General features: G+C 36.3%; 1 protein-coding gene across 1 annotated transcript; it reads left to right on the top strand.

Annotated features, from left to right (window-relative positions):
- The first annotated feature begins 3463 nt into the window (after window positions 1-3463).
- On the top strand, window positions 3464-5060 carry LOC142171626 (uncharacterized). Its single transcript, XM_075234944.1, has 2 exons — window positions 3464-3948; window positions 4704-5060. The coding sequence occupies exons 1-2, from the start codon at window positions 3560-3562 to the stop codon at window positions 4825-4827; spliced, it is 513 nt and encodes a 170-aa protein (XP_075091045.1). The 5' UTR covers window positions 3464-3559; the 3' UTR covers window positions 4828-5060.
- Window positions 5061-21831: the final 16771 nt, after the last annotated feature.

Below are 21831 nucleotides of genomic sequence, written 5' to 3'. Positions count from 1 at the left end.
ACCAGTCAATTAAATAATAATAAATTACCATATTTCCCTAGTCGTTGAACATGTCGTTCATCAAGTAAGCATAAGTTGGCTGGTTGTCAGTGGTTTTCCAATTGAGTATTCTGGGAATTCAGTTATCAACTCGGAGTGCAATTTTGGAGTCGACCTTTGAACAACACTCGTATAACCATACTTTCATAGCGAGAGGCATCCCAGCCATACTGTAATACTTCTTCTGGGAATCCATCTTCTTGCTAATAGATTTGATAAGGGACTGGAATGCCTCCTTACTTCATGGGTAATCAGAATATCTTCCGCTCTCGACCAAGTCAAAGTATAGTCTTGGGATGATTGTGCAGTTCTTCTCGGTGGATACTATGAATGTATGTATGAAATACCACACAACTATTTTAATGGCATCTCTATCAATGTCAAACAATTCTTGTCATCAAAGAATTTCAACAAATCTTTCTTCTTGACATTTTTTGCACCGTCAAAATTTGTATCCTCAATCATGTTAGGCATCTGTATTAAACTCAAAATTTCCAGCGCTAACACAATTGACACCAGTAACTACCGCAAACTCCCTGATTGAAAAGCTTAATATTGTACCATTCACATATATTAAAAATGAATAAACAAGACTTTCTTCCAGTTGCAGAACCATGAAGCACCTGAATAATTGATGTTGAACCTCACAGTGCTTCATATAGAGGAAACTTCCAAAACAAGTAGTACCAAATAATTTGTATTTATCTAGAGTAAACTTTTCTTTGAGGTCGGAGATTATGTCGGTATTAGTATAGGAACTGATATGCGGTGATAAAATAAGCGAGTGTTTAACAAAGAGTTTTATTTTCTGTATACAAAAAACAATTAAAAAGATAAAATATATGATTGAGAATATAAAAGAATACATTTAGGTTGAATACATAACTCGTTCATGAGATACAATATAATGTTGTGATAATTACCCCAAAAATTGTGAGTTATGGCAATGACTGTTGTTTTAAATACATATGAATATATATAGGTTGAGAATACATATGAATATAGTTAGATTGAATACATAACTAATACAGAATAGTTGGTGTATTTAAAAATATTGTTGAATGAACTTAAATACATCTAAATACAACAGTAAAAAATTACTGTACAAAATAAAAATCAGTATAGGCAATACCGAATACATATAAATACATCTAAATACAGGAAGAGGCAACCACTGTACAAGCTAATAATTAATGTATGCAGACTCGAATACATATAAATACATCTATAATTACCTTGTCGTTATGTGTTTCCGAGCTGGTTCCTTCAACGACCTCTTTTCCCTTAATCCCCGAAGCATCATCCATAAGTTTTCTTCTCTTTTCAACATTAGGAAGCGTTGATTTTTTCGAACATTTCTCAACTTGACGTTGTTGAGTAGGGTTATTGCGAATTTTTGTTCTCCTTTCTGCTTCACTGTTGCTGATGAACCTCTAAATACAGATTCTGCTTGAGTGATTTGCAAATCGAAAGATGGCCCATCGAAATTGAGTGCTTCGGTGGGTATACCTCGAGTAACCCTCTTATGAGTTGTTGAATCAGCCATTGAAGAGGAAATTTCAAGTTTTCTGGTGAAAACATAACAATGGTAAATATTTTAAAAAATTAGTAAAGAGAAAAAGAAGAAGCTTTAACCGGCCAAAAGCCAAAAAGTTTAACACTTACCACAACATTTTGGAGCAGAAAAACTAAAAATTGAGGGAGACAATGGCGATGTGAGAGAATCGTGGTTTAACAACGGGGAAGACAATGACGCTGTGAGAGAGATCGTGGAAAGAGGAATGAGATATTGTGCGGTGAGTTTGGAAGAGAATAACTGAAAGAATGAGAGAGACAATTATTAGACAGCGTACTTAATGGCTTAACGGTAGTGTATACCATAAATACATATTTTGCTATAAAAACTAAAAGGTAGCTATAGAAAATAATATTTTAAAAGGATTTTTATTTATAATAAATATGGTATAAAGTTTTGCTATAAGAGGTAAAATTTCCTTTATTATTACTAAATTAATTAATTTCGGCCGTAGGCCCAAAGTGATTTTTGCCCGGGGAACATATTGGTTTGAGCTCTCCCCATCAAATTTAGCCCTATGTATGTAGTAGCGAAGTACTAGCAATGGTGTTCCATACCAGCCCACTTTCTGTTGCTATTACATGTTTTTTCTGTTTGTTTGTTTCGAACACTTTGAAACTACACGTGGCTAATAAATTTCAAGAATACAAGAGTAACATAAAAAAAAATACTTGCTTTCGGAAAATCAGAAATTTTATTTTGAAAAAAAATGAAAAGGAGTAACAAACTTCTCTTCCCCCCCCTCCCCCCCCCCCCCCCCCCCGCGCCTTTTGTTTTTAATATTCAACTAGTAGTGGCAATAACCAATGATTTTAAAATTTATGTACATTGTTTATGCCCACATTTTAACACGTATAATTATCCCTATATTTATAAGTAAAAAATGGGTTGCTATTTGACTTAGTAAAGATATTAGCTGGATATTATGGTTGTTGATAAGCAGCGCCAAACAATCACATGTAATAGCGTACTAATAAATTTCTCTCATTATTCATTCACACCTAAGTGTTGATTCTTAGCTCGGATGAGACAATTATGGGTTTGTTAGCCCTGAGTTCTTAACAAAATGGCTGAGGCTTGGGGATTTTTGAATTTAACAATAAAACGATGAAATGTTCGTAGAATTACTCATATCATCTGCTAAAAAAATCCTTATATGTATGTTAATCATTAATCTATTTACTTTTATGAGGCTTCATATGAAAAATGTGAAATAATCTGAATATCCATCTAACTCAAAACCTTAAAGCAATAGAGAAAGTATTCTAAGGAGTATTATAAATCACTTTGAAAACCTTACACAATACTTTCACAAGTAATATATATATATATATATATATATATATATATATATATATATATATATGCCAAAGAATGAAAAATAGTAAGAAATAAAGAAAAGATTATAGTGAGATGTTTCTTTTTCTTTCGTTAAATTCTTCTTCGGTCTTGATGGACTTTATATTGTTTTTTCATTTAGGGAAAAAACCAAGGGAACGAGCAAGGTCACTGATTTAGCATTTTTTGTGATTTAGCATTTTTTTAAGTCAGGGAACGAGCCAGGTCACTGATTTAGCATTTTTTTAAGTCAGCTGTTACGCAGTACAAATTCATTCATGAAGTAGTTAGACACACCAAATAGATTCTTAATTTTAGTAAAAATATATTAAGCGTATTGACCTTGACTTTATATTATTTTCTGGATGCAAGTGGGATAAACAAAATTCAATTTACTCCAATTGGGTACATAAAACAAAGGGGAAAATCGTGGATTTGGTTGGCTATTACCAAACTCTCTTTCTGTCTTGATTGGCCAATGAATTTCAAGAAACCTTTACGTACAATATAAATGGCTGCGTTTAGATTTGTTTCTGATCAGCAGGCTTTCCTTTTTTCATTACACTAAGTCCAAGTTTCTTTCTCTACTAGGCTGAGCTCATAACAATGGATATCAACGAAGAGAAATCAGCAAAGTCACAGTTACCCATTGAAGGAGATCAGGAACAGAAAACAACAAAGCCAGAAGAAACAGCAAAGGAAAATGATCAAGTGATCATCACTGCATCAAAGACTGTAACAACCGAAAGTGATGCAAATATAGCTGCAGAACAAGTTAAAAAAGAAAATCCAACTGAGGACAAGAAAAATGAAGAAGTTAAGAATGAAGAGAAAGCCGGTGAAGATACAAAAGAAAGTGCAGAAGGGCTAGATGCGGAGAAGAAGCCAAGTGAAGAAAAGTTCAAATGCCGGCCAATAGCGTTTCTGTTGGGACTTCCATTTGCCCTTATATCTCTTGTCCTCGCTTTTGTTGGAGGCATTATCTGGATTCTGGGGTTTGTCCTCCTATAATTCCTCTTTCTTTTTATAATAATTTTATCTTTACTCATATATTTTTGTTACAAAATCAACTTATATATGAACACTAACACTATATATATATATATATATATATATATATATATATATATATATTGTATGTTATTTTTAAAAATTTTAATCCCATGACATGTACCTAGCTAGTTATCTTTTGGGCTACATAATAGTTAAACTGCTCCAAGAAGAAATGCCTAGCTATAGCAAAGATAATAGAACAATTTTGTGTATTTATTTTTGTTTTTCTTATTAAACATATTTTGAAAAAGTTCCTTATTAACAGCTATCCTGTTTCTTCCGAGAGCAAAATCCCAATGGACGCGAGTCACGAGTATTAATCGGAATTTCTTTATAAAGTTGAACCTATAACCTCATGTTCATTGTCATGACTGTTTTATTTGGACAAGTTACTGACTTACTGGTCTATGTTTATCGCGAATGAGCTATAAGCTAAGTAAACAAAGTAATTTATTGTACTATGCCTATGTCCTACAATTTGTATGTTTTAGAGGCGAAGATTTATATACCTATATGAAAAGTACTTCTAAACTGCTAATCATTTTAAGAGTGTTTATTCGTCTCACTTATTCCTAAGTTGCTTATTGCGCTATATATGTCAAACAAAGTTGTTGGAAGAAAGCATTTTTTATGTTAATTAAATGTATAAGCTTCTTTTTTAGCTTATTGATATATTTTGGTCATGTGGATGGTGCAGGTTAATGTTGACATGCATATGCCCCTGCTGCTTCTGTGTAACTGTCTTGGTTGAAATGGCACTTGGTCTAGTCAATGCTCCTTTTGCCTTGTTCCAGTATATCACTGATAAAATACCTTTCTGAAGAGTGAAGAACTTGTATATGGGAATTATGGGATTAATTTATATTAAAGGTTGCTCAATGTTGAACTATATTTAAGTACATCACTTCAATTAATCCTATCACATAGCTATTACAGACCTTCATCCATAGAGAAAGAAAAGGACAAAAGAAAATAGAAAAGATTAAGACGTGTTTTTATGTGTTCCAGTCTTCAAAAATTTGTTTTAATGGCCCTTTAATTTTGGTCTCTTCAAGTTTAAGTGTACTACACCCAGTAAATTTGTTCTTGATCTTTTTACAACGTTAGATTAATGTTATCGACCACAAAGTAACATTATATTTATGACAAGTGTAATTGTCACCACCATAAAAATTTGTAGCGATAATTTCATTTAACTGATAAAAATAAAATTTTAGACGACATTAATTTTTAACTACAAAATTATAAACCATTTTTACAAAAGAAAATTTGTCATTAATTCATACATTTTAGGGACGAAATATTTTTATGTATATAAAAGGTGATCTTTAACGACAAAATTACTTTTATACAACTACGAAATATGCACAATTTTAGAGACAATTGACGTCGTCAGTAATTAAGCTAAATAATTAGTGACAAAATTATTTTATCGGTATTAATAACTTTTTAGTGACGAAAATAAACAATTAGCTACAATTTTTATTTTACTTTCCCTGAAAAATAATCTTGTCACAGATACTATTCATTTGGATACGAAAAAAATTCGTTGTTAATATAGTTTTATTTAGCGACGAAACAATAAGTTGTCTTTGTATACTTTTAGTGACCCTCTTTAAGGACGAACTATTGACAAAAAAAGTTTCGTCATAAAAGGTTTTTTGTGACGAAATATGAAGTTTAAGTGACAAAATAATTCGTCACTGATAATCAAATTTGTTGTAGTGACGCCTTTTCTCCCCTACCATTTTATAAGCTCGTGACTAAGAATAATGTTGTCTACTATCAGTTACCTGGTATAAAAGCTTACTGGCTTCCATCCACTAAATAATTCATAACACCTTGCAGCCTCTTAGTGAGTAGCTTTGATATGATTTTGTATACTGCAGTACAACAGGATATTGGTCTATATTTTCTGATAGATGTAAGATGTTTCACTTTAGGTATAAGAGTGACAGAGGTACAGTTGATAGGTTGGTACATCTCATTTGTTTCAAAAAACTTCATTACTGCTTCAGTGATTTCCTGTCCTACCACCGGCCAGGACTTCTTGAAAAAATACGAATTAAATCCATCACAGCCTGGTGCTTTCAAATCATCTATGCCACAAAGAACTTGGTAAACTTCTTCTGGAGTAATTGGTTTTATCCACATCAGCTGCTGGTCTCTGTGTAGTATAGGCCCTTCTTTCATCACAATGGGATTTATGGCAGGTAAATGTCCAGTTGTTGATCCGAGCAAGCTTTTATAGAAACCTGTAATTTCTTTTTCTATCTGGTCCTCTGTATGCAACAGATCCCCAAATTGGTTCACCAATCTAGTGATCTTATTTTGTGCACACCTATCTTTGAAACTAGCATGAAAGAAGGATGTATTGGAGTCCCCTAATTTTAACCATTGATTTCTGGACTGTTGTTTGTATATGCTTTCTTCCAGGTTCCCCCATTTTTCTAACTGATTCTTCAGCTCTTTTTCTTTGTCAAACAGATCAAGAGCATGGCCAATGTTTCTCATGTTTACCTGTATTTCTTTAAGTTGGTCCCTGGTATCTTTGAGTTTTGCTTGCATCCCCCTGAAGGTAGTATTACTAATTTGTTTCAGTTCCTATTTTGTTATCTGTAGTTTTGCCCAAACCTTTTCCATCCCATCACTGCTTATTGGAATGTACAAGTATTTTTCCAGCACATTTTGAAAGTCAGGATCCTCTGACAAGTAATTATAGAATCTAAAAAGCTTTGGTCTTCTTGTTGGTTTCCTCATAATCTGGATGGATAGAGGAGTACGATCCGAGAAGTAGGGGTCCATTATCAGTACCTCCTGAGCAAGCATTGCTAGCATCCACTCAACATTTACCACTGCCCTGTCAATCCGTTCGTCCATATTAATTCCCTACCAACATATTTCAACTCATTCATGCCAGTGTCCTGAAGTAAGTTTCTCAAATCCCTCATTTCCATGTCCTGGATTGGAGCCACATGCTCTATCTTCACTGTGCAGGACTGCAGATTTATAAAGGACCAGCGCCATATTTCTCCTTTCCATAATTCCATATTGTTCTCTCCATTTGCTATTATTTTTATTATTATTTGATTTGTTGATAGAGTGATTTCATTTTTGTAGAACTCCCAAAGGCACGTAATTACATATATTGTTTAACAAGAAAATCGCTCTTAAATAATATTTATGAGAACAATAGATATTTACACGAAACAAGCAATTCTCAGATAAATATTATTTTTGTCACTAGATACATGCAATTTGGGACAAACTAATATAAATGTGATTGTCGTTGCTGAAAAATAAGGTTTTAGAGGTAATACATTTTGTCAATAGTTACAAAATTTGATGTCATTTAAATTCGTAGTGGTTCTATTTATAATTAGTACACCTAGTTTTCCATTAATTAATAATATATAATTTTACAAATTGGAAATAACATAATAAAACATGCATGGTAACAATAAAAAATTTCATCCACGATCATATAATTCTAAGCAACTAATACTATATTGAGATAATATCTCATTACAAACTCCGTAAATTAAAATACATAAATAAAGTAAAATCTATCCAACATGAAAATCTAATCGGAATTACAAGAATAATTCTAATGTAACCACTTATCTATTTTAAATTTACTCTTCATTAACTTCCGCGTTCATGAACCTGTGAAAAAAAGTTACATAATTTTAGCCGTACTTTTTGATATCATAATTTAGAAAAAAATATTAAACGTTAGTCATAAATTAATTATTAATTAGTGAAGCAAACAATAGAATAAGAAATAAGTACTTGTAAATAAAATACTTACTCGATTTAACACAACAGATATTCCCAATTCCTCTTTGGCTGCAAATAACCACAAGAATTAAGAGCAAGAAATGTCAAATTGAGTACTTAACCTCTCAAAAATTAAAGAAACATAAACAAAATATATTTAAATGTTCTTCATAAAATTAAAAAGAAACCACTACTACATAAACACAATGAGATCCGGTATGGGATTTGTACCGAAGCAAAAGAGGCACGAGAAATGGCATTAGGTCTTAAAATGAAACATTATTACAGTTTTAGTCTCTTAAAGTTGTTAAGCTATTAAAAAAAAAAGGCCTCGAAGAAAATCAAACATTTTGGATTGTGTGTTTAAGAGGGAGAGAGAGAGAGGAGGAAAAAAAGAGAAATGATATATCATGATAGATGTAGGCAGATACTACTAGGGTAAGAGTTAAATGGGGACGAAAATCATACAAAGAGATATGAGGAGACGTGGGGGAGATGAAGGGGATGGGATTATGGAGGGGGTGGAGGCGGTAGTACAGAAATTAAAAGGAGGGATTTGAGGAAACATAAAAAGGAGGCAAACTTACCGCCACTTTTTTGGTTCATCTTTGAAATATAATGAAAACTCAAAAAGTTGATTTTTGGGTAATTAAGTATTTTATCAGTAACAAAAATATTTTGTTGGAAATTTATTTACACTTTAACTTTATTATATCAGCAAAAAATACCACAATTTAAAACGTTTGCTAACAAGGATAACTCATGATTAAAATTTTTATTATGCATATCAATTATTAAATCAAATTATGAAAAGATAAAAATTTATTAAAATTTAAAAAGTTATTCATATTTCACTACCTAAAATTAAGAAAAGCTAATAAGTTATTAGTAAATTCATAACTAGCTATACGTACAAAGATTTAAATTCTAAGCATATCTTTTAAAATTATAATTAAAAATTAAATTCTTTTAAATTTGATGGAAGATATCTACAATTGTAGCTTCGTTCATGGATTCAGTCTCTTAGTAACAACAACCCTTGAATTGACAAAGATTTCCGTCTAAACTTTAGCCAAATGGTATCTGATAACTTTTACTTGAAGGGAATATAAGAGTTTAATAGCCGAAGTAGCATTAGCAAAGTAGTACTAGTGCTTCTTCATTATAAAAATAAATGACTAGCAACAATAGTGAGAAATTATAAAATTACTTATTTTTTAGTAAGACTGTTGTAGATGGATAATTTTACAAATAGTTTATTATTAAAATATTACATGTTGTTATAGGTTATAGAGAGGTAAAATATAATATGAAAAATCGATTCCAAGGAAAACTTGGTTAATATATTAAAATATTGCTATAGGCAATGGATGTGATAAAGAGGTCGTACTATATATTTTGTATATATATGAATTCTTGAATCCCGTAGATACATTACTATCTCGATCCAAAATCCACTAAAGGTCGTGATGGCGCCTAACACCGCCGTCAGGCAAGCCAATAGTGATTTATCAATTAATTTACTCATTTAAGTATTTGAAATCATAATTATCCTTAATTAAATCGAAATAAAATTTACACAACTACAATAACGAACAACCAGTAGGAACCCCCAAAATTCGGTGTCACAAGTGCATGAGCATTTTCTAAGGAGTGCAATAATAATACAACATCTGTCCTGAATGTAATAAGACATAATAAAATAAATAGTACAATGGAGGCTCGGTGGACTGCGATGCGTAGTTTGGAATGCAGCTCACATGAAGTCTCCTCAACAGGTGCGCCTACGTGCTAAGGTGATCATCAATGAATATGTCATATCCTGCACATTTAGTGCAGAAGTGCAGCATGAGTACGTAAATCAACGTGTACTCACTAAGTATCTAGTCTAACCCCGGAGAAGTAGTAACGAGGGGTCGACATCGACACTAACTAAAGGTCCAATAAAATAAGGTAATAAAACATGAGCATAGATGAAGCATACGACAATGATGGGAAAAATCTATAAACACAATCTTCCAATTACTTCTTTTAAAGCAAGAATTTTTAAATCTTGTATTTCTACCTTAACAGCTCAGAAAATGTCAAATGTCATTATCAAATAAACAATGAGTACCATATAAATGTCGGGCATCAGTAGAGAGATTAGCTAGTGAATATTCGGGCTACCAGCGATATAACACACGATTCTGCCGAGGACGTTCGACCCGATCCAGAATAATGTGTACACTGCCGAGGGTCGAGCGGCAAGAAACATAGATGCATCTATATATTGCCGAGGCGTTCGGCCCGCTCCATAAAAAAGGAAAGAAGTTACCGAGTCACGAAACACATGTTTACAATACAACACATGAGCACAAAATGAATATAATCTTTACCGTTCCTCAAATAACTCGTCCACAACTCAAAGTGTTAAGGCTTGGCCTAGTGTACATATATTTATTTCTAAATCAATTCCAATTATAACTTCAATTAATTAAGCCACCAAAATGAGTTCAATAATACAAATATTACATGATAAGATCCTAAGTCTACCTGGACATAAATATGCTATAGCTACGTACGGACTCTTGTCACCTTGTGCGTACGTAGCACCCACCACTAGTTGCACATAATAACAAATATCACCTAAGGGGTAGTTTCCCCCTCACAAGGTTAGAAGGAGACTTATTTCGCTCCGAAGTTCCATAATCGGCTCCAAAGCCTCTATAACACCTCAAACCAATGCCCGTCGATCCAAAATTGTTCAACAAATGTGCAAACCCATCAAAATATATTCTAATATCCATAATAAATCATTTTAAACAAATTCCCAACTCCGCTCGAAAAGTCGATGAGGACAACCCTCGGGCCCACGTGCCCGGATTCCAAAAATTTTCGAAAATAAAATTTACCCATAACACCACGAACTCAAATATATAACTTATCCCAAATTCCATATCCAATTTCGTGCTTAAAATCTAAAAATACCAATTTGTCACGACCTAAAAACCTAACATGTCGTGATGGCGCCTATCGTGGAATTCCATTCTGACCCCGATATCAAATTTTTCACTACCGACCGAAAATCGCCAAATTTTCAATTTTGCCAATTCAAGCCTAATTCTACCACGAACCTCCAAATCACATTCCGGACGCACTCCTAAGTCCAAAATTACCTAACGGGGCTAACGGAACCATCATAATTCAAATCCGAGATCGATTACTCAATAGTCAAAAAATTGGTCAAACCTTTAATATTTAAAGCTCCTAGTTGAATATCATTTCCCCATATCAATCCCGAATAACCTGAAAATCAAAATCGATGACTCACATAATCATAATACATCATACAGGGCTGCCCATGCCTGCAAACCACAAAGCGAATTACAAATGCTCAAAACGACCGGTCGGGTCGTTACATCCTCCCCCACTTAAACATACCTTCGTCCTCGAACGTGCCTAGAGTTGTTCCAAAAACTATCAAAATCGCTGTGTAATCTTACCATGCACATACCCGGGGGTGATCCCACGTCACCCTATCCCATACCGTATAAGTCTGAACAAGTTGTACCCAACCAGAGCCATAACTCAAGATGAAATCACATGATATCTCACATAACTCAAACACTCGTAGCGATAATTTATGATCACAATGGCTGCTCAGAACAACCCAATTCCGATAATAAACCTATTATCAAATATAGACCCGTTCAAACACCTTCATATACTGCCAATGATGAAAGAAACATGCAGGAACCCATAACCATTCGTCGCATCAACAAGTGGTGGAACTCCCTCCCCTTCGATAGGAACTATAGCATAATTTCTAAGCCGATCAGCATCAATATCCTCCCAAATATACCGCAATCAGATCTGATAGCACCCATTATAGGTTCGATGACCTCATTTCATCTATCACAACTACTCCGATGACATGCCACATCAATACAATCTAAAGTCACAACTCGTGCAATCCCTGCACCAATATGCAACAAGCCAAGTGTACTCAAACAGAGAAAATTACCCAAGTGAGAGAACCGTCCCGCAAGCTCAACAAATACCGCCACAACGTGATGCTAACAACCCATCTCGCACCGTAGCACCATAACACAGGAAATCTAACACAAGGATCATATCCCCGCATGACTTCATTGCAATGCGCGACCCCATCCAAACACTGTTCCTCATGAAATAACTAAAGTCGCAATGCTCAAAATCAATGACCACGCAGAATTCGATATTCAGTACTCAAAGTGCATTACCATAACTACGGAGAAACAGACGGTACGATGCCACACGAAACCCGAAGGAACATAACCAATACGCCTCAATCATGCAATACCCAATTACTCATCTCACTCAAATTCCACTATGAGACCACAATAGAACCGCACCATGTGTGCCTAAAACCAACGGATCATAACTCCTCGTAGCATGGAAGAGTATCTCATAACTCATTCCATAACACAAATATGCCCAACAACGACCGAATCACAACACACACTAACCTCTGACTAACCTTGGCAATGTCTCCACAACCCACAACTATGAAATTATCTACTCATTTGAGTTCCCAGTCTCCAAATCCATAGAGCATACGAACCACCATATTTGATTCCACCTCCACCGCCCGAATGCCTAACACCTCTCTCGCACACAATCATCCCATGAGAAATACTTTAAAAATTCTTCCGTGCCACCTAGCAAAAATTTGAATATCAACAGTCGATCAACCGGGAGAGTGCCGCAATACCAACGAAGTACCAATAAATCAAAACACACTGCCTCTTTTGAAATGTACACTCTCATCACGCCATACCAAATAGTAATATCATCTGAAACTGTCCATGCTGCCTAAGAATTTATGTCCTTCCCTCCAAAACTGAACTGTGACCTTATACATGTAAATCCTATTCTCGCACAACACACCATATCTATTATGCCATCATGTGACAAGCATAAGAATTCCATTATCAACTCTGAGTCACTAGCAAATTACATACCTTATTAGTCAGAAACCTCTTTCTTGCTTCTTTCTAGGAGGAAATCATAACACACAACACGTTCCGTACACCGGTAGAAAATATCTGGTTCAAACCATGGTAGAAACCATCATGAGCACTTTGAAATCAATTTGCACATAACCAAGCTATCGGAACTGAATTCCTCTAACTCCACCAAGCCACACAGGTTGCCAAATCCGAGAACATTGCCACGAAACACCTGTAAATACTAGCCACATCATAAGTATCCAAGGAACTGATCATACCCATTACTGTGCTGACCCAACCTGCTACCGAGCTGTCCTATTTCTCCAAGCCCTTTTCCAAATTGCCTTCAAATTGCTACTTTTTCCTTGTTAGAACACTACTATCCTTAACTAAAACTTGCCCTACGAACTCTAAGCATAGAATCACACCGCCCTAAGGAATATAAGCCGCTGAATTCCTTTTTTATTGTATCCCAAAGGTACCACAAGTCAAACAGTTACTCTAAGGAGACTTTCTCTGGATTCGAACTATTCTTCCCCTTTCCTGATATCGAAATGTAGAACCCATAATGATCTAGAAATGCCACAAGTCTTGACACCCTCCAATGTGAATCTCAATTTCTAGCTAAATACACATCCTGAAGATCCCCAATTGTTACACATAAATCTTGAATCCATCAGAACCATTCTCGAGAGTCATCCACTCTACTCAAATCTCGAATTAACCAACCGAGCAAATTCTCGCTCCATGTACACTACATTCTTCATGAATAACCACTTAATTATTTTATGGTCCTCCTATAACCACAGAGTGTAATACAACTTGTGTCCAGAAATTCCTTTACTCGAGTCACCCTCGATCTCGACCTCTGCAAGTCATAACTGATTCACCAGTATACCCCGAACCGAAACTAATACGACACATAACCGTGCAATCAACTCGTCGATGGCAGACTATCCCACTTAGCCTTAAGCTGCAATTATATAAAATTAGAACCCGCAAGGATTTCTCCTTCTCAATTACCAAGATCTCGCACCGTTAACCCGCCAGACTTCTCGAAGTCTTTTATTAAGCTTTTCATGAACATTCTGAATCGCCAGCCATAATCACAAACGTGACCTCCTACCGGGTAGCAAGTAATATTCCTCACAAAAGTTTCATCAACATCACGCCACCACTATCTGCACACAGGAGATAACCCACCTGTTGAATTCCTTACCGACATCTCCCAATGACACAGCACTGAGTGCAACGACCACGAAATCCATAAATGCTCTGTATTTCATGCTCGCCCACCATTTGTATAAGTTTGAACTTTCCCTATTGACATCAACTGTATGTTCTACAATACCTTCTGAACTCAAGTCATATTGCACCTGACACGATAATCAGATCTTCACGCATCTCTTCATTTCAAACACACTCATTTCTGCCATATTAAATTTTACTTTGTACACTAATCATCACTCCAAATAGAGTCTGCAGGCCAAATCACATACTAACACGATTCCAAACCATTTTACACTTTCTCAAGGCGCACGACTACCCTACCAGTGAATTCATATGCTAATCTGCCACTCTTACTTCAGTTAAATCATCTCCTTTAAAAAACTTCTCAACCTCTACTTCTCCTACTTGACCTGCTAGTACTTCAACCACTGCGAAACGCTTCCCGGCATGTCTTGTCTCATACTTTGCTGCCCAATTGCTGATCAACTCGAAATGCATCTCTGTTGTACCAAAACCAATAGAAGGTTACCGACTCTAAGTATCTTCGAAGATTATCTTTCTCGAGCCATCAACATCAAAATACCCATTTGCAACCACCATTACTACACAACCACTTACTCTTCTTGAGTCCAAATTCATTGACAGACATGAGAATTTAATTTGCCCTAAAATTTAATAACATGAAAGATCCTTCAAAACATGCACATCGTCTTAGCACCTTCCGCAGTTACGTCATACTCACCACAAAGCCATTCCACCGCTCATCGAGCCACAAATTTCTACTCATAGGGACATTATCGAACTTATGAGTCCAAATGTATAGGTTACAACTGAAGCTACCGAGCCTAAGCTGCGGTCTAACCATGGCCTCAAGTCCTCCAGACCGGCCCACCACCACAAACACAGAATACCCATCTCAACCTTGTTCATAGAATCACAAGCCGATGATGCACAACCGATACCGAGTGCTCATGTGCACATACGAATGCGTGGAAGGAATTCAAGGAGTTATATTCCAAGATGAATCAATTCCGCACGATAGAATACAAGAAAGTGAAATTTTCCTAAGGTTTCTGTAGCCTCTCGAAGATAAGTACAGACGTCTCCGTACCGATCCGCAAGACTCTACTAAACCCACTCATGACTCGTGAGACCTATGTAACCTAGGCTCTAATACCAATCTGTCACGACCCAAAAACCTAACCTGTCGTGATGGCACCTATCGTGGAACTAGGCAAGCCACTTCATTTCCAAACAAACCGATATTTTCATTTCAAAGATAATTTCAATGCTATTTAACATAAAACCTTCGTTAAGGAATTCAAATCAAAAAAACAAAAGCGCAGAAAAGAAAAGCCCGACATCGGGGTATCACTAGTCATGAGCATCTACTACAATCTGTCTAACAATACCAAGGCTAACTCAGCCTGGAAAATACCTAAATACAACTAGAGTAAGATAAGAGGGAGAAGAGCAGGGTTGCGATCGCCAAGCAGCTACCTTGCTATCCCCGAGAAAATCTGCAACCAGAATAATCAACAACTGCTACTGTGTCCAGCTACACCTGGATCTGTACACAAGGTGCAGGGAGTAACATGAGTACGCCAACTCAGTAAGTAATAATAATAAATAAAGATTGATCAATAGTGGCGAGCAATAAAGCATATAACGTTCATATCAGGAAATCTCAGTAAAATACCACATGCTTTTAAAATCAGGATTTGAATCAAAACATCTCGTTTAAACCCAATTCAAGTAAAAATCATTTAAAGATATTTTTCAACAGCTTTCAAACAGAGGAAAAATGCAAAGGTAAGCAAAAATGATGAAATCATAAACAGCCCATCGGGCAAAACATCACTCATATACAGCCCCTCGGGCAAACCTCACAATCACTCGTGCCACTCGGGCACAATCATTCTTTGCCATTCGGGCAAACCTCACAATCACTCTTGCCACTAGGGCATACCTCACATTCACTCATGCCTCCCAGTCACTCAGCACTCACACTCAGTAGGTACATGCGCTCACTGGGGGGGTGTACAGACTCCGGAGGGGCTCCTTCAGCCCAAGCGCTATATCAAGCCAAATCATGGCATAAATCACCCAGGCACTCAGCCTATATCAAACATGCTGCGGCGCGCAACCCGATTTCATAAATACGCAACATGTAGCGGCGTGCAACCCGATCCCATAAATATGCAACATGTTGCGGCGTGTAGCCCGATCCCATAAATATGCAACATGCTGCGACGTGCAGCCCGATCCCATAAATATGCAACATACTGCGGCGTGCAGCCCGATCCCATAAATATCCTCACAAATCATGCCCTCGGCCTCAGTCAGTCATAAACCTCTCAAGCCACTCGGGCATTTCAGTAAAAATAGGGTGCTCAGCCCAAAACAACATTTATATGCATCAAAATCGAGTAACAAAACTGAGTTATGCAGTAAACAGGCATAACCATGACTGAGTATAGATTTTAAATCGAAAACAGTAAGAGTATAATAAGAAAAGGCCCCTAAGGGTCCAAACAGCACTAGCACAAGGCTCAAATATGGCATTCAACCCAATTTACAAAAACTCTTTCTAAAACATATAAGTATCATATAGTTTCAACAAAATATGCAACTTTACAGTTACTACGGGACGGACCAAGTCACAATCCCCAACAGTGCACGCCCACACGCCCGTCACCTAGCATGTGCGTCACTTAAAAATAGTAGAATGATACAAAAATCCAGGGTTTCATACTCTCAGGACTAGATTTACAATCGTTACTTACCTGAAACTAGTCAAATCTCTACCCCGCGATGCTCTTGCCTCTCGACTCGGCCTCTAAATGCTCCGAATCTATTCACAATCAGTACAATACCATCAATATACGCTAATGGAATAAATTCCACAAGAAAAACTATCAAATTAGACCAAAATTCCGAAATTGGCTCAAAACCGGCCCCGGGCCCACGTCTCGAAATCTGATAAAATTTACAAAACTAGGAAACCCATTCACTCACGAGTCCAACCATACCAAATTTGTCAAAATCCGACTTCGAATCAACATTCAACTCTCAAAACCCATTTTATGAAGTTTCTTCTATTTTTTCCAATTTTCCACCCAAAGTACTAATCAAATAATGGAATCAATGATATATTCATGTACATTAACCAAATCCGAGTTAGAATAACTTACCCCGATGAAATAATGCCCTAACTCCCATTTATATAGTGCACTCTCTGATCTCCAATACGCTGACCGCGATAATCCAGGCTCGGCCGTGAAAATCCAACCCCCACGGTCGCAAAAAAGTAGCATTGTCCGCGCTTCTGGTGGCTATAGTGACAGGCTTTAGTATTTTGGCCATAACTTTCTCTACAGATGTCCAAATGATGACTTCTTTACTTTTCTGGAAACTAAACACGAAGGGCTAATACTTTCGTTTTTAAATTATCTCCAAATTCCTTTTAGACCAAAAGATATAGGCTTCCGAAGTCGTACCAGCGAATCTGCAGATCTGCCCTGGAGCGCCTCTGCGACCAGATTTACGCGGTCCGCGGTCCGCGCCCCCTCCTCTGCTCTCAGCTGAATTTTGCCGCCCTCAGTGAAATTTTAAGCACCAGAACCATGTCTCAGTTCCGGTAATGCCCGGACTCGCTCAAAACTCACCCGAAACATACCCGAGGCCTCCGAAACCTCAACCAAAAATACCTACAAGTCATATATCAACATACAAACTTAGTCAAACCTTCGAATCACTCAAAACAACATCAAAACACCAAATTGCCCTCGGATTCAAGCCTAAGAACTTCTAAATTTCCAAATTTGGCATCCGATGCCGAAACCAACCAAACCACGTCCGAATGACCTCAAATTTTGCACACACGTCACAAATGACACTATGAAACTACTCCAACTTCCGGAATTCCATTCCGACCCCGATATCAAATTTTTCACTGCCGACCGAAAATCGCCAAATTTCCAATTTCGCCAATTCAAGCCTAATTCTACCACGAACCTCCAAATCATATTCCGGACGCACTTCTATGTCCAAAATTACCTAACGGAGCTAACGAAACCATCATAATTCAAATCCGAGATCGATTACTCAATAGTCAAAAATTTGGTCAAACCTTTAATATTTAAAGCTCCTAGTTGAATATCATTTCCCCATATCAAACCCCAATAACATGAAAATCAAAATCGATGACTCACATAAGTCATAATACATCATACGGGGATGCACATGCCCGCAAACCACCGAGCGAAGTGCAAATGCTCAAAATGACCGGTCGGGTCGTTACACAATTATAGGTTTTCTACCAAAATCTCAATATTTCTACTAATTTTCATGCTCTAATCCACATATAAACCATGTATTTGACTTGTAATAGGTGAGAATCACTTACTTTATGTTGCTTGATGAAAATCTCTCCTTGAAACTCTCCACAATAGCCCCATCCAAGTGAGAAAATGAGGGAAATGAGCAAAACCCCGGTATAAAATAATCTGCCCAGCCGACTTTCCGCACCTACAGAACACAAGCCGCACCTGCGGAATTTCCATTGCAGGTACAGTTCTAACTTAGTCCAGGTACGTCCGCATTTGCTCTTCCACTTCTGCGGCTAAGAAGCACTTCTGCGCACGCGCTCTTGCGGACCATGTCTGCTTCTGCGATCAACAGGCCTTTCAGGCCTTTCCGTTTCTGCGCTCCATCCTCTGCAGAAGCAACTCCGCTTCCGCGCCCAAATACTCGCTTCTGCGAGCTCGCACCTGTGGTCAATTTTGTGCATGTGCGATTACACCAGAGCTGGTGCACTTCAGCCATTCACACAAGTCTAAATTAATCTGTTAACCATACGAAAATCACCCGGGGCCCCCGCGACCTCAACTAAATATACCAACCACTCCTAAAACATCATACAAACATAGGCGAGCCTTTAAATCACCTCAAACAACGCTAAAAATATGAATCACACCTCAATTCGAGCCTAGTAAACTTTAAAACTTCATACTTCTACATCCGGCGTCGAAACCTACTAAATCAAGTCCGATTGACCTCAAATTTTACACACAAGTCATAAATGAAATAACAAAACTATTCCAAGGCTCGAAACCACAAACAGACATCAATAACATTAAAATTCACTTCAAGCCAAACTTATGAAATTCTTAAACCTTCAAAATGCCAACCTTCTATAATAGGATCTGAAATGCTCCTGGGCGATCCGATACTCAACCCGAACATACGCCCAAGTCTAAAATTATCATACGAACCTATTGGAACCTTCAGATCCTGATTCCGAGGTCGTTTACTCAAAAGTCAAACCTTAGTCAATTCTTCCAACTTAAAGCTTCTGAAATTAGAATTTTCTTTTCAATTTAACTCTAAACATCCCGAAATTCAATTCCGACCACACGTACAAGTCATATTACCCGAAGTGAAGCTACTCAAGGCCTCAAACCGCCGAACGACGCACTCGATCTCAAAACGACCAGTCGGGTCGTTACAATTACTATACTAATTTGCATTTTTTTAATCCTCTTGTTAGAATTTCTAACTTCATTAAACTTATATTTTAAATTAGTTTATTATTTTCAAGAAGGAATAAAATTATAATTCTCAAAATTGCAAATATAAATATATATATATATATATATATATATATATGGAAATCATCTTTTCAAGAAGGAATAGATTGTATTCAACTCTTAATATGTGGAAATAATAAAAGAGGATACATTTAAGGAGGGATGAAATTGTTTCAAAAATTCCGAAAGTAAAAAGTATTAAATTTTTAGTGACGAAACTATTTTCGTATTCATATTATGATTAATTTTAAGACAAACAATAATTTGTTACAAATTGTCTACAACATTAGTGACGAAACTAATGTGTCACCAATGCTTTTAATTTTGTGGTGGGCAACTTTATTAGACAAAACTTTTGCTACGAAATTTGTGTTTCGTCACTTAAAGTATTTCCCTCATGTATTTAAGTACGGGTATAATTTTTTTCATAAATAATCAATAATTAGTGATGAATTTTTAATGGAAGCTAATTGTCACGGCCCAATTTCACTTATAGGTCGTGATGGCGTCCAACACTATAGCTAGGCAAGCCAACTAATAAATCAAACGTACATTGGTTAAACTTTTATTCCAAGAAAATAATAAAATACCAACTTTTACCAATGTGTGTGCCAAGACCCGGTGTCACAAGTGCATGAGCATCTAGTAGATTATACAAAACTCCAAATACTGTCTGAAATAAAATAGACAGAAAGTAAATATAAGAAAAGACACTGGTAGCTGCAGAACGGCTCAGAAAGGCAGCTCATCACTATGCCTCGGGATGACGTGGGTATGTGATGATAGGTCCTCCACTAGTACCTGTCTCAGATCCTGCACAAAAAGTGCAGCAAGTGTAGTATGAGTACGTAAACAACGTGTACCCATTAAGTATCAAGCCTAATCTCGAAGTGGTAGAGACGAGATAGCCGACTTTGACACTCACTATGGGTCAATAATAATAACTGAAATAAAACTAGGATATTTAAATCAGCATGATTTACAGAATTTACAATAATTTATTTAATCAGCAGAAATAATCAAATTCCTTCAAATGTAACAATTCTCAATATATTAATTAAATTCCTTCAATTCAAATAATTTTTAATTTATCAATTAAATCTCATTTACAGGAGTAACAATTAATTCCTTAACAAGCAAGAATAATAATTCATTAAATTTCAAGGATTTTTTAATTTATTAACTAGCTTCACAAGCTGAAATAAATTATTAAAGTATAGTGTAATTATTATTATTAAGCACGATTTCTGCGGAGGACGTACGGCCCGATCCAGAGTGTCGTGTACACTGCCGAGGGACGTGCGGCGCGATCCATAGATGCATATATCCTGCCGAGGCGTTCGGCCCGCTCCACAAGAAAGGAGGACATTTTCTTATGTGCCTCCGGAAGGAGAGTATATTTATTATAAGATAAATTTGGGAGGAGAACAATTTCTTTTAACAATTAATTTATTTAAACAAAAATTAAGCATATGAAAATTTCATATTTTTCTACTTTTCATAACAATTCACAATATATACATCAATTATTTTAATTAATAAAGAATACAATTCACACAAGTAATTCATACTTTGAGTCTTAAACTACCCGGACTTTAGCATTAATAGTAGCTACGCACGGACCCTCGTCACCTCGTGCGTACGTAGCCCCCGCAATTAGCAACAATTATTCAATTTAATCCCTATGGGGTAATTTTTCCCTCACAAGATTAGACAAGAGACCTACCCCGTCTTGCTCCAATTTAATCCACTATAAGGCCTTTTCCACGATTATCCAACTCTGTCTAGCTCGAATCTAGCCAAAATAATTCGATATAATCACTAAAAAATTATAGGAATCAATTCTATAAGAAAATACTACATCTTTAATAACAATCTCGAAATTAATTAAAACTTCGTCTATGGGGCCCACATCTCGGAATCCGGCAAAAGTTATAAAATCCGACAACCCATTCAATTACAAGTCCAACCATACCAGTTTCACTCAAATCCGACTCCGAATCGATACCGAAATCTCTAAAATTCGTTTCTATGAGATTTCTAAAACTATCCAGATTTAAATCTCAAAACACTAATTTATGGTGAAAACAATGATATACTTGTATATGTAGACCAAATCCGAGTTAGAATCACTTACCCCAATGTTTTTCCCTTGAAAATCTGTCAAAAGTCGCCTCTGCTCAAACTCAAGTTCGTCAAAAATGGCAAATGGGACGAATGTCCACTGTTTTTATAACTTACAGCTCTGTCC

Source organism: Nicotiana tabacum, chromosome 17, assembly GCF_000715075.1.
Source record: "Nicotiana tabacum cultivar K326 chromosome 17, ASM71507v2, whole genome shotgun sequence".
NCBI lineage: Eukaryota > Viridiplantae > Streptophyta > Magnoliopsida > Solanales > Solanaceae > Nicotiana > Nicotiana tabacum.
This window is presented reverse-complemented; position numbering and strand designations above follow the sequence as displayed.

Excerpts from the sequence above, each read along its gene's own strand:
- LOC142171626 (XM_075234944.1), top strand. The coding sequence starts at position 3,560 with ATGGATATCAACGAAGAGAAATCAGCAAAGTCACAGTTACCCATTGAA. Across the intron at positions 3,949-4,703 it reads GGCATTATCTGGATTCTGGG|GTTAATGTTGACATGCATAT; the intron begins GTTTGTCCTCCT and ends TGGATGGTGCAG.